General features: G+C 30.3%; 1 protein-coding gene across 1 annotated transcript in view; it reads right to left on the bottom strand.

Moving 5' to 3' along the window:
- Positions 1-219: 219 nt before the first annotated feature.
- Positions 220-15,406, bottom strand: part of LOC107436643 (protein CNPPD1) — a 32,852-nt gene continuing 17,665 nt past the window's right edge. The window contains exons 4-8 of the mRNA XM_016048417.4: positions 13,820-13,940; positions 13,614-13,739; positions 12,768-12,829; positions 2,403-2,520; positions 220-2,170 (exon numbers count right to left, since the gene is read on the bottom strand). Of these exons, the coding sequence (XP_015903903.1) occupies positions 1,667-2,170; positions 2,403-2,520; positions 12,768-12,829; positions 13,614-13,739; positions 13,820-13,940 (931 nt within the window). The 3' untranslated portion in view covers positions 220-1,666. The remainder of the gene's footprint in view (positions 2,171-2,402; positions 2,521-12,767; positions 12,830-13,613; positions 13,740-13,819; positions 13,941-15,406) is intronic.

The raw sequence follows: 15,406 nt of genomic DNA on the forward strand, positions 1-15,406 counted from the left end.
AGAATCTAAGTGTTTTTTTTTTAATAATTTGATTTTGGCAACTACTTACTGTATTTTGAGCATTACCATGCGGTTTTTCAAATTCTGATATTTTTATTACGTTGTTACTATAACAGGCAAATTTCATATTTGAATTTAATCTTTTGGATATTTTCGCATGGTTTTTCCAAATTTGAGCAACCACTTTCAGATTCCTTCTCCAATCCTTTTTCAACAATCTTTATTGATTTTACATCCATATCAACATTGTTTTTAAATACCCCATATTTTAAATACAATATTATTACAACTACTGAATTTAAAATTGCACATAACAAATTTCGAACATGATCAATTTCAGGTAAAGTCAAGAGGTGTTTCACTTGCTTTTTCAATTAATATTGCTATGTTTTTCCATGTGGTTATTAAAATCTTGATTACTTCAAAACCAATTTATAGTGTGTGAAAATTTTATTAGAAATCAGTATATTTCCATCAAATAATAAGTCTTGTTTCAGTTTCAATTATTTAAGTTTAAAAATTACGAATTTTTAAATGAAAAAATTTAGAGCTTTGAATATTATGAACCATTCTTTCTTTTTGTGAAATATAATCCTTGTTTGCAGAAAGGTGCCCTTTCTTTGAGTATATAGTCTTTTTCAGTCTCCAATGCCCAATCATTTTTAAAGTAAAAAATGAACCCTGTTTATAGTGACCATTACCTAAGTAAAAACATCAAGTAAATTACAGTTTTGTCTGATTGTGTAAAATACTCATGCTGAAATTGTATTTATTTGCTTTTCATGTATTAGTTTCTATTTATTTGCTTATCTAATTTTTTAGAATGAAATTGCTGATATATTATTTATAATATTCAATAAATTTCTTTAAAGCATTAAAAAAATGGAAGGAAAATATTGATTGCTTGAGAAAATAGAAAAAAAAAGCAAAGAAGTTTCAGAGAGATAGCTGCATAAAGACAAAACACATTAATTGTATTGTAAAAATGTTAAATCTTACAAAATAGTAAATCGCAAATAAAACTTTAAAGTTATAACTTGTACCTTGAAAGAACAACTTTGAAACATGCATCTTGTAAATTTTAACTTCTGATAAGTTTAAAATTTTTATGCTTTTTGTGGATAGGTAGTTTTTTTTTTTTGAAAATGACTCATAGGTAAATCATACACTGCATTTTAACACTAATATACCATTTTTACAATTTTATGAAAAGGTAAAAAATATTATATTGCAAGACAAAAATCCAACATTACACAATGCAACAATAGAATTTCTAAATAAAAAAGAAAAGATTTTTAAATTTATATATTTAAAATAAACAGCTTGAGATTGAAGTGATTAGTAGAAAATACACAAGCTGTCATGGAAGATTTTTATAACTTTTATTGATTTTATATCACAACTATTAAATGTATTAAAAATTTTTTATATAATAATTAGCTAGTTTATAATAAGGAATAAAATCTCTAATTGATCTAAAAGGAAGTTGTCAACTTATTACTTTTTTCTTCCTTACTTCAATAATAGTAAGATAACAATCCATAAGAAACTAATGTTATTGCATTAAAAATGTTATAAAATTCCACAGAAAAATATATATGTTATCAAATTTAACAATCAGAACTAATATTAAAAAGTAACATTTATGTTGTTAGCTTTCAAAATATCACATAAGAAGAGAAAAACAATTAGTGTTTTGTCTACAGCGAGTACCACAATTACCATAGGAGTCATTTACGAGTATTAGCTCACGAGTCAAGGCATGAGAGGTCAAGGTCGTTTTTAAATTTTCCAGTATTTGTAACCTTGACTTATTAGACTTAAAAGATATTCTCTCAGGATTTGACTTATCACACATATTGTGATTTATTTCATAGGTGTAAATTCCATTTCCATAGCCTTGTACCATTTCCATATTTTCTGATTCTTGTTCAGTAAGAGTTTCAAATGATAGTGGAAGCTTTAAGAATTCCGTGTTACTACCTTCAATGAGATTATTATTAAAGGGTTTGTCAATACTTTGAACATGATTCTGAAGTTCGGAAGTCGAATTTATTTCAGAGAGATTTTTCAGCTCGTGTTTTCCTTCAAGCAATTTATGAATAGCAAAGCTTGCATTATGTAGAGTCAGAGCTGTAGCAACATATCCAACAGTCCATAAAACCATAGCCTAAAAGAAAATTTGATGTTATAAAAGTGTTATATTATTTTAAATAAAAAGTTCAAAATTTGCTTTTATGTTATTAAATAAGAGAACTTTGTTTCCTATAAAATGAAAATGAAAATTACCAAAAATGATTATTTAAAATATGTTATCAGATTTTGCAGAATTTTTTTCTTCTTCCTGATTAGTCAAAATTCAGGAAATATCAAATATCAAGATTTAGATACAAATTAAATACCTTCATAATCCTTTTAAAACAAGGTGCCCAAAAAGTTTCAAAAGCCTTATCATGAAGCATACTACAGATATCACTATACGATAGCCAATTTCTCAAAGAAGACTGCCTTGTTGCAATTCTGCAAAAAAGAAAATTATTATCAATACACGTTAGATTTGAAGTCCAAATAAATTTCAAGCAAAAATTATAGTATTCCGAATTAAATAAAATCATAAATGAAATTTAAATCATTTAAAGCAGAGGGGCTTAATTAAAAGGTACATATACAATACAATTTTAATCAAAAAGTCTAAAGAAAACGTTGAATAATTTATCATTTTCCCATGCATGAAATAGTATGATAACATTACAAAAATGAGTCACCAGTGTTTTTAATATTTCGATCATCTTTGCTTCTAATGGCATGACAAGTAACAAGGAAGAACAAATGTGAAGTTGATTTAAGTCATTGTCTTTAAAGTTTTTTAGCATGCCACCAAAAAAGAGATGCACATTTACAAAGTGGTCTTGATGCATTGCAACTGCCAAATTTTAAAGAAGATATATACCACATTGACATATTATTATTGAAATAAATACATTTCATAGATTTTGTTTATGCAGAGAAGAAAGGTGGACTAGAGCCCAAAATAGAAAAGCTAGAGGCTTTTTCTTTAAAATTAAAATAGCCAATTCAAGTTTTGAGTTTCAATATATTTATTTTTTAAATCTGTGAATATAGTGCAGCTCTTGTTATGTAAAAAAGAGCAATTTATGAAACAAAAGTTACCTTCAGAGATTCTTTAAAATAAAATTTTTCTCGTAGCAGTGCAATAATAATGGAAACAAAGAGAAAACAGAAATCGGACTAATTTTTCTTCTTTTGAAAAATTGAAAAAACTAATAATTCAGTTACTATCGTCAACAGAAAGAGGAAGAGTGAAAAAAAAAACTTTTTCAAATTAATTAAGAAAAAACAACAATATTCAGCTAATAATAGGCTACTAACACAGGAGATAATTTTCACCTCTTCATTTTAGCCTCACAGATAAATTAATTAAACTTAGCATTCAAAAAAATTTTGCTTTCTCCTGTTGTAGTTCATTTACGTCGCACTAGAGCTGCACAATGGGCTATTGGCGACGGTCTGGAAAACATCCCTGCGGATGATCCGAAGACATGCCATCACAATTTTGATCCTCTGCACAGGGGATGGCACCCCCGCTTCGGTAGCCCAACGACCTGCACGCGAAGTCGAGCACTTTATGGTAGCACAGTTTAACGAGGACCAATACCGCACACCCTCGGTCCCTACGCAGACTGATCCAAGTGGGTCACCCACCCGCACACTGACCGCAGCCAGTGATGCTTGATTCCGGTGATCTGCTGGGAACCGTGTCTTAACGATCAGTCCACTGCGGGACATTTTCTCCTGAATTATAGTGGAAAGAAAAAATTGTGAGTAGTAACTTACATTGCCACTGATATGAAACAGGTGTTTGAATAGTCATAATTAAAAGTTTTAATTATTTTGTTTTGAATGCCTTCATATTTTGCTAAACCATTGATGGAATAGTAATAAATGCAGTAATTATTAAATGGATAGAATTTGAAATCTGATTATTATCTTGGAAAATTTCTTTCCCCCCCCCCTTTCCCAGCATTTGAATTTTTGCATTTAGAGTATCATTTAAAGTGTTAATTTATTTTAATTCATGTTGAATTTGTAATTTGTGAAAAACTTAAAATGTTTTAAACTTCAACGACTATGAATTCATTTAGTATCAGAAAAGATTTTTTCCTAGTGGTAGCAAGGATTAATATATTTATATTTTAATAAATTAGAGCTAAAAGTTCTCTACCACTAAGCATATGCAGTTTAAATATATAAGGTCATATAGACAAATGTCTAAGTTCTAATAATTTTTTTAAAAACATTTGTAATTAGAGTTTCTTTCGATTTTAGAACTATTCTGTTTTCAGAAATGTCTTTTGATGATCAATAGCAAGATATTTTATCAAAAAAATGTGACATTTAAAAAAAAACTTATTTCTTTACTACAGTGTTCTTTACTTTTAAAGGACTTTTTTTTAGTAATGCAGTTACATACTATTCAGCTTTCAGTGGTACATGTTTCAAGCTACCCTTACTGAACAGTTATAAACAATCTTGGGTGCCTACATATGAAAAAGACCTTCATTTATTTATGGAAAAGATCATCTGATTTTGAACTATGGAAAACAACTTGTATCGAATTTGGTTTTAATAATTTGTTGAATTTTTGCCAATTGCCTTTTTCTCAAATCATAATATCTTCACATCGCTTTTTTAAAAAAAATGGGTATTTACCGTACATTCCGGCATATATCGCGCACTTTCGATACCAAAAATAACATTGGAATTTATGGGTGCGCGGTATACGCCAAATATGAAAAATTATAGATTAAAAAAATTTTAATATAGAAAAATACTTTTATTTTAAAGAAATAACATACCCTTACCTATATACTTTATTGATTTTCGTTATTACATAAATAGTTCATTATATTTGTCTTCCGTTATTTCTTCAGGCACGTCATCACACATCACAATCTGTTTTGTCTTCATCATCTGTGTTACCCTCATCCATAAATAAACAGTCATCTTCTGATCCGTTCAGATTATTTGAAATGCTGCATTTTTTGAATGACGATGACGTCTTCATTCTTCTAAGACACAACATATTATATAGATTTGATCAACTAGCGACCCACGTTCTCACAGCAATGTCAGCCTGGGCCAGAACACACAAGTTAACATTTAGCCAGGACAAAACAAAAATTATTGTCTTTAATAAAAACAATAAGAAAACTTCCCGAACTCTGCGCATCAAAATGGATCAGAGCTCCACAAACCTGAAGATTGTCAACAGTTTGAAATATCTTGGTGTGTTACTGGACCCAGGGCTGACATGGATTCCTCATCTCAACGAGGTTAAAGATAAAATCACGAACTTCAATAAAATGTCAAAAAGGGTCGCTAGAGCCACCTGGGGGTTAAGCCCATATATTCTCAAAAAGATATATCTCCAGGCCAGCGAGAAGATAATACTCTACGCCGCCAGTGTCTGGTATAGAAATACTAATAAAATAAATCAGAAACTTGCATCCATACAAAGAATACCGCTTCTCACAATCACAAAGTGCTATTCCACAGCAAGCACTGAATCTATCCAGATACTGGCGGGCATTAAACCTATTCATTTGAAGGTTATTGAGACAATCTTCAACAAACGCATTAAATGGGGCTGGAAAATAGATGACATTCTTCCCGTCATTCAAAGGACAGTTATTGATTCCATCTTGGAAAAAACGAACCTTACTACAAAAGCTCCAGTTCACCCCGCCACTCAACTCGCTGTGCCTTGGGGATATAACTCTCCAGATAATAATGGTTTAGAAATATATACGGATGGCTCCAGGATGGAGGTCAAACCTCAACACTTCAGGACAGGTTTCGGAGTAATCATAAAGTATAATGGCATCACTATTGCCAAGACCTCCTCCAGAGCATCCGATTATTGCTCAGTTTTTGAGGCCGAGCTGATGGTGATCAGAGAAGAAATAAATTATGCAGCAAAACAGGAAGAACAAACTACAATTTATACAGATTCACTCTCCTCATTGCATGCACTGGCTGACCCCACACATAAAAATACGATTGTTCATGACATAAAACATGCTTGGAGACAGAGTATCTCACTGAATTGGATTAAAGCACACGCGGGGCATGCCAGCAATGAGGAGGCGGACCAACTAGCCAAAGAAGCCATCAGACTTGACACCATAGAAAATACTACCTGGCTGACCCCCATTCAGATCAAATCTATAATCAACAACCATATTATGGCTCAGTGGAAATTGGACTGGACCAACAGTACAAAAGGACGGCAGACTTACAAATTTTTTAAGGATCCAAAAACTACAAGAATAAAGGCAAACTTTTATATTAATCAGTTCTTAACCGGCCACGGCGTGTTTGGCACACACCAAGCAAGATTTTTCGGGAAATCTTCAACATGTACTTATTGCAACTCACAACAAGACATCCATCACCTAATTTTTCAATGTCCTAAATTTCAAACACGACGAGGCAACAATTTTCACAACAAAACAGAACACCAGATTTACTCTAACCTGACCTGCAGATCAATCATCAAAGACATTATCAAAACAACTTTGGAAGATACATTAAACCCACTGTAAATTTTTACTAACTCTGGCCGTCCAACTACCGTATGGGTCAGCGTTTCCATATCCCCTAAGTCAACTCTAATTTTTTCGCTTTAATTACCTCATCGCTGGAGACTCTGGTTCGGCGATTTTGATTTTTAGCCGGGATGACTATCCTTAAAACTGGACTTTTAATGACTTTAAAAATTTTTTTAAATCTCATGGTGTTCTTAGGTTGGATTTGAACTGCCCTCGTCATTCACACCATTTTAATCCACTTTTACTATTTTAACACTATTTTGATGATTTTACTATTTGTAACTCGTTTAATTGTTTCCTTAATAGGCAATTTGCCCTATGATTAGTTTTTAAATTTTATGCCATTTGATTGCCTCAATATAAGGGTCTGTTGACTTGGAATGGCAATTTATATTTTAATTTGCTTCTAATATTGCTGGTGTTTTAAATTTAATTGTGCTTTTAATCCTTATTTTAGGGTCTGTTGACCTGGACTTTTCATGGCATACATGCCAGATATATTTGTCAAGTTTTCTTAAACATTTAATATTCCGACTAATTGTAGATAACTAATTTTGTTCAAGAGTATTGTTCGCCCGCAAAGTTTACGTGTTGTTGCCATTTGACTTTTGTATCTTATGTATTTTATGCATTTTATGTTCTTTAATGTTTTTTTTACTTGGTTTTTAATAAACATTTACCCGTATGCCCTCAATTGGGGCAGGTCGGGGTAAATATTTTCATGTCCTCCTTTCGTAAAAGTTTTCTCGCCCTCCAACATACAAGTGTTACACTGTTTTTTTAAATTGGCTTTAAATTGTTTGTTCAAGCAGACGTCCAATGGCTGAACTAATGGTGTCATTCCGCCCGGAATAACTGCCATATCGGTGTTACATTCTTTCAACACTTTTTTTGTATTATCTGTAATGTGGGACCTAAACATGTCCCACACTAAAAGGCTTTACGGTTTTCTTACGCAACCAGGACGAATTTGCCAGTCATTTTTTACTCATAATTTAACACCATTTTTGTCTATCCAGCCTTTTTCGTGGACATGAACAAAAATACCTTTTGGAAAACTACATTTGGGAAAAGTTTTTCTCTAAAAATAACCAGTGGTTTTAGTTTCGTTCCATCCGCTAAGCAAGAAAGGGCTACGGCGAAATGAGATTTCTCATGTCCCGTTGTTGTTAAATTGACAGATTTTACTCCCTTTAAATTAATTGCTTTATTACCGATCATGTCAAACATAACAGGGGTGTCATCCATATTTCCTATTTGCGAAAGTTTTTTTTCCCGCAGTTCTATAATATATTTTTGAAAACTTAACAATTTGCTATCCAAGTCTTTTGGTAGTTTTTGTGATACTTTGGTTTTTTCACGTAGAACTAAATTTTTTCGAGCCATAAATTGGTTACACCAACTCACAGTAGTCTTGAAATTTTCACTCTCGTCTGGATTAATATTTACCCATTTTAGAGCAAACAAGCGAACACAGTTTCTTGTTACAATCAAGCTATTTCGCCGATTTTCCAAAACCCAGTTTTCTACATTGTCCTCTAACACCGGCCATTTTGTTAGTCCTGTACGCAATGCACACTTATCCTTAGGCATATCTATTATTTTCTCCTCATTTTTCTTCCATTCACACACCGAGCTTTCCCCAATACCAAAATGTCTCGCCACAGTTCGATTTCCATTTTCTTTTGCAAATTGAATTACTTTGCATTTAAATCCAGCGCTGTGTTTGATAGGAGCCATGTCTACAACTAAAAACTACACAGAATTCTTAAAGCTTACAATGTTTACTCTTCAAAGGCAGGGCATCAAGTGGTGCGATTGGTTGAAGAGGAATTACGTTTTGTCGCCTGATTTGTGGTATGTCACCTGATTTTTGAGACATACACTATAGACAGCATTCCAGATACTTACTTCTGGAATGTGGGGAACAACATTCTTGCACACACCTGCACTGCTGAATATAACAATCTTTTCTCAGAATCACATTATTACTCTTTCAACTCTACCCTCACATACATGTCAAATTCAGTTTTTATTTTTTCAAAAGATAGGGAAAAAAACTTTTTATTTACGATCTTGAAAGACAAGATATTGCACAAGTACAATCCAAATTTTCATGCGCATTATATGAAGAGTATATCTTAAAATTTAAAAAGTATTAGAAATTATGGGTGCGCGCTATACGCCAGGGCAAGTTATGCGCCGGAATATACGGTATACAATTTTTAAAAGCAACTAATTTTTAGGGGCAGACATGCCAACTTTCAGGAAGACTTGTTAGGAGCAATTAACGTGAATGGCATCAATAAATAAACGACATAAATCAATATGATGTATTTAAAACTTTTTATAGTTTTAAAATCAAATGCTTAAATTTTTAAAAATTGAATATATAAACCTTTTTGAAATAATAATTAAAATGGCTAAAATAATAAATAGAATGAAAAAAAAACTAACACTTTAAAAATTCAATATGCTTGTTTAATTACACATGCTAAAACTGAATAACAAGAAAACTATGAAATAAAAATAAGTTCTTCATAAGTTTTATAGCAATAGCAACCAGCTTTTCACCAATTAACATCTTTGTATGTATTGAAATTATAAAATTACAAACTGACAGTATGTAAGATAAATAACACACACAATTTTCATTATTTTTTTAAAATTTAAAAAAACGAAAATCTTTTGACTTTGAAAAAATTAATGCAAACAAAATGATTTAAAACTGAGTTTTAAAGAAAATTCTGAAGAGTTAAAAAAATAAATAAAATAAAAAACAAAACAAAAATTACAATTTGTAGGCACTGGCATGATAAATTACAAGCATATTATAACTTATATAGAATATAATAATCTTATAATATTTCTTATCTTTATATAAAATATAATAATAAATAATGTAATTGAAACAAAAACTGAGTTTTAGAAAAAATAAATTGCGGAACTGAAAATAAATGAAAACTAAAATAAACAAAATATTGCTGAAACTAAGTTCTTCAAAAATATATATAATATTTTTTAAATTTTTTTTAAAAAAATCCCCCATATAATAAACATAATGGCAATGAAACAGATATATATATACAGTACAGAACCCGTTATCCGGAAATCAGAAAACTGGAAAACCTAAAAACCGGAACGAAATTCAATACATTTTTCCACCATTTTTTTTTAAAAAAAGTTTTTTTTCCTCATAAGATTTTAGGATTTTTCTTTCTTTTTTGAAAGATGTTTACCTTACCTTCATTTTGGAATCATTAGTTTATTACTTAATCGTTTTTTCTTCTTCTTAAGATTGTTTCCAAATATTTTTCTTTTTTTTAGTTGGGTTTAACAATAAAAAAAAAACGGCTTTTTGTAGCGATTCAGAAAACCAGAAAAATCAGTTATCCGGAATAGCGATGGTCCCGATCGTTCCGGATAATCGGTTCCCTACATTTTTTTTTTAAAGTTTAGTACTGAATATTCAGTAAAAGTCAAAATTAACACAGGCAAGTTCAAGATTTTAACGAAGCATAAGTCGATTTCTTAGCTTTAATTAAGCTAACTTAAGTCTTCTTCGGAAAATTGCTACTTGTAACATGTAGAATTATAGTTAAAATACTTATATTTTTGAATCATTAAAGATTCTAGAGTATCACAACTTAAGTTTCACCTAAATTCATTTAGATTTTTTTAATTATACTGAAAATTCTCTCACAAGCAGCATTGCTCAAGAGACAACACAATTGTGACAGTTTTCTCCACCACAGGTTGTAAATAAGTTACTATGGCATGAAATATCTTCTTATTATCTCTTGAATTACTGCCATCTGTTGAGAGTGTGAATCAAGATGTTTTCGAAAACAGATAAATTATTTCAATAGTAGAATTTGAGATACATCTTATGATTGAACTAGTTTTAGTTCTGACACAGCCATATCTTGCTGCTACAGTGTAAAGTCGCGTATTCGGAATCGGTGGGACTTTCAAAAGTCCGTATAATAGATTTTTCCGTATAATTGACCCCCAAGGAAAACAAAGCTTAAAATGATCTAATAAACGATCTGAATCTAAGAAGCAAAACATAAATAAACATTATTTTTAAGGGGAATAATGTTTTAGTATTAAAATATCTAATCAATCAAACATAAAATATGTATTAGAAAAAAAATATTATTGCTAATAATATAGAAAACGAAAAAAATTTGACAGTTATGAAAATATTAATCCGCCATTTTGAACTAGAACGATTCAAGCAGGAAGGGGAAATTCACTTCATTCTGGAACAAAGCATGAAATGATCTAAATCTAAGAAGCAAAAATAAATAAACATTATTTTTAAGGGAATAATGCTCTAGTATTAGATTATCCAATCAATCAAATATGAAATATTAGAAGAAAAAAAAATTATTGCTTAAAATATAGAAAACGAAAAAAAATTTGACAGTTATGAAAATAATAATCCGCCATTTTTAACTAGAATGATTCAAGCAAGAAAGGGAAATTCCTGTCATTCATTAAGGTGGGTAGGTGGAGGAGAAAAATTCATTTGCTCCATATTTGTGAAAGAAAATAAGCGTAGAGAGGAGATCATTCAAGTTGAGGGCGGGGAAGTGACAAATTATTGCTTTCTCTCCAATCATTGGCTATCAATCAAGCATAAAGGCGGGGCAGGCTGATGGGGTTCTCTTTATTTTTTCTTGTATGACTGAAAGAATCTGCTAAAGAAAGATACCTCCTTTTTTCCCCCCCACCTCCTAAATATTACATGGTCAGGGGAAGAATGAATGTTTCTCAAAGAAGTGTATCCTTTTAGACCTATTCAAATGTTCCATTTTGACTCCCCCTCCACGTTAAAGCTTGCTGCATTTACCATTTTCTTTCAATAAAAAGGTTCCAGGAAATGCCTCTTTTACTAGCCAGCTGCAAAGGAAAATAGGGGGGAATGGAAGCAGTTGCGGTTTTTTGAAAACAAATCTCCCTCTTTTCCTGCATTCCAGAGTAGGAGCGTCGCTAATGGTCACTCAATGGTCTTGGTAGATTTTCTCTTCCCCTTTGTGATTTATGGGTTCAATGCATAAATCAGGGGTTCAGTGCAAGCTAGAAGAGAAAACGTGTCAAAAGACTTTTTTTTTTTTTAAAGAAAGGGGAAGATGAAGAGATGTTTGCTTATTTTGATTGTTAAAAAGTGTCCGGGAAATCGATCCTTAAGGAAAAGGGACGCCCGGATATGAGACGTTACACTGTATTTCTGAAAAAAAAATTTGGAATAACATTCCAGCATGGGCTGATGCCGCAATAGGGCAATTATTCTCGATCAAAAAGCTAGAAAATAAAGCTTCAGCTTTAATTATGCTTAAATCTTCCCATTTTATGAAGAATGATCATATATGCTGATTTAATTCTTGAATTTTACACTTAGCAACATGACGATGACAGTTCACGAATCGCCAGCAATCATTTCGTCTGCTAAGTGATATATTGTCAAGATCACACTCACCACAAGTCAAAATAACATGTTTGATAATATCCGCAAAATTTTTTATTTTTCTAAAATTTGCCATTTAAATTAAACTTCAACTAAAATATACTACAACAAACTAATAAAAACATAGAATAAACAACTTCACCTCGCTAATGTTATGATTGATTGATGGCTGCAATTTACAATCAATAAAACTTGCTTATAACTTTTTGTGAGTTTTATTACACAGGAAAACTGCACTAAAACTGCTGATTGGTCCACCACATGTGATTCAACCAACTAATCACAAGCAAAAATGTCGTTGCAGTATTTGGACTGACATGTACAATCATTTTTCTGGCAAATTGTTTTATGCATAGGTAAAAGATCCACACTTAGGACCATCATTGAAGATTGAAACAAACATATTGGTGCATTTTATAATAATTCCTTTTTAGAGTAAGATTTTAATGTTACACTTATGTAATAATAGTTAAAGCAACAATGAAAATTTATCAAAATACCAGATTTCATAAAAATTGAAAAAAAGGGACAATTTTTTCTCAATGGCTTTTCTAGCACACAATAAAACAAACCAGAACTTTTCATTCAAATAATATGTCTGAAATAATAGAAAAATATGTAATAATAATCAGTTTAAAAATCAAATGCAATTAAAAACTTACATTTTTTCAATTTTGCACAAATAGTTGAAGTAATCAGATGAATCAACAAGCACTTTCCAATCCTACAGAAATGGTTTAAAATCAATTGAAAAAATAAAAGAAATAAAACTATTATCACTAGATTTTTATTCATAGATTTATTCTGGAAAAAAGTATTCAAATTTAGCAAATATTGCACAAATAATTATAATTTAAAACATACAAGTAATAAATTTTAAAAATGAGATTATAAAAAATGAAAGCAATTACTTGATTTATGTCAATTAACATATTAAAAATAAATTAATTGATATGAAGAACGCAAAACGTCTGACAAAATTTCAAACTTGATTTAAGATGTAAAATGCTTTAAATTGACTATTTTTTAGAGTTTATTTTCAGAAATTAAAACTAAAACTTGAATAATATTAAAAATTAACGTACCAATTGTATAAAAACAATTTCCATTTACCAGTATAAAAACAATTTCCATTTATCACAGGATGCAAATATAGAGCATTGGTATTTGTTTCTCAATAAATTTCTTTAAATCAACCTCTAAATCAAGGCTAGATAACAATTTTTATCATTAATTAAAAAACTAGAAAGTAAAAGAGAAAAACTATTCCTAGGAAATGATTTCAAAAATCTTATAAGAAATAAACTAATTACTTTGATAGATAGATAAAGTACTGTATTACGATTCATAAAAGACAGGGAACAACATAATTATTTTTCCAGAAAAAACAATAAACAAAATTTCTAGACACAAGAAAAAATACAGTCAAAAAATTATTGAACAGAATCTGATTCCATAATGTGAAACGTCATCATTGTTTATTAAATTGAACTAAAAAAAAAACTTACAATAGCGGCAAGAAAGTCTCTCTCTAAATTATTTAGTTCCTTAACGTCAAAATTAAGAGCATCAGCCCACATTTGGTTTGTCACTACATCATCTTCATCTTCAAACAAAAATTTAGATGCAACCAACTATAAAAGAATAATTTTTCTCACTAAAGCACAAAAAACAAAAACAATTTGAAAATAAATAACTATTGTTCAATGCATACCATTGTTACAACAAAAAGTCCAGAAGGAGATACTATTTCCAAATATTCAGAGTTTTTCAGTTGAAGTCTTTCCAAATAAATCATTGCTACAATCATTGCACAAGGTGATACTCTGGCAGCTCTGGAAAAAAAAGAAAATCAATTATAAACATTTCAGGAAATATTTATAAGTTTTATGATTAACAATGAACATCTTTTTCATTTAAAATTTTGCATAGGATATTAACTGTTTAAATTTTAAGTAAAATTAGATGGAGGAGCAGTTGCTTCACAATTAATTACTGTAATGTAATTATAAATTTAAATTGAAGTAGAGGAGGCATCTGAAGACGAGAACTCAGGGATCCCAAATGTGAACACTATTTGCATTTCTGATGTCCTAAGAAGGGCTCTATGAATTTAGTAAAGTACAGCAAGTTTTGGCTGTCATTGAAGGTGGAACCGCAACTGTCAGTTATCCGAATAGGGTTTTCACTACTATTTTCCTTGAAAATAGTATCCTTACATATAAAAAATATTAGCCTAAATAGTTTCAACAGAAAAATACCATGTAGTATTGTGTTGAATAAATATTATAATAAACCAACTTAAAAAAAAAAACATCTCATTATACAACTGTACAATATACAGTAGAGAACCAATTATCCGGGATGCTCGGGACCATCGCTATCCCGGATGTCTGAATTTCCCGGTTTTCTGGATTGACCAAAAAGTGTCGTTAATCGATGTTTTACCGAACGCGAATTACAAAGAAAAAGTGTAATGCATAAAGTAAGAGAAAAAAAAGAAAGGTACTCCTAACTTTAAAAATAAAAAAAATGGTAGAAAAATAACATTTAAAAGAATTAAAAAAATTGCAAGTTTAGAAAAGAAAAACAAGTTTACAAAATACAAAATTCTCGTATTTATTTTTTAAAAATAATTACAATTCCTAAATTAACTAATATAAACAAAACCAATGGTTAAATAACGCAATATATTTCATACCTAATTATACGGGGGAAACGATAAAATAAAAGGAAAACTAATTAACTAAATAAAAACACTTGAAAATTATCGAACCGAAACGATAGTTAAAAAAGGCACTAGCATAAATATTAAAACCCGGAACAAGGCAAGATCAACGGAATTTTTTTAAAAAAAACCTAATGATAAAATTTATGAATAAAAAGAATCAATTTATTAAGTGCAAAATTTATCGTGAAAAGAAAAAAATATCAAACGTAGTGGAATCAGAAAAACAAAACTGCAATCTGCTTCATAAAATAATCCTATGTTTAAATTAATAAACAATTCTCCTTCTATTTTTTTTTTGTTGTTGATAAAAACATGATATTTAATTACAGCAGATGAGATTCCACATCAATAAAAACTTGCAAATGATACCGCACTTCCAAAGAATGAAAATTTATTCAGAAGAAAAAGATTTTATTTTTATTAATCAATGTCAAATAGATAAATATATTTTTCTCTTTCATCTTCTGTTCACTGATATGCATGCAATGCATTTTCCCCACCCCCTCGTAAATCAAACCGAAAACGAAATCAGCATGCCACACCCTTGAGCTTGATTGACAGCCTAAAGGA

Source organism: Parasteatoda tepidariorum, chromosome 12, assembly GCF_982258835.1.
Source record: "Parasteatoda tepidariorum strain Cologne lab strain chromosome 12, Ptep-v5.0, whole genome shotgun sequence".
NCBI classification, from domain to species: Eukaryota; Metazoa; Arthropoda; class Arachnida; order Araneae; family Theridiidae; genus Parasteatoda; species Parasteatoda tepidariorum.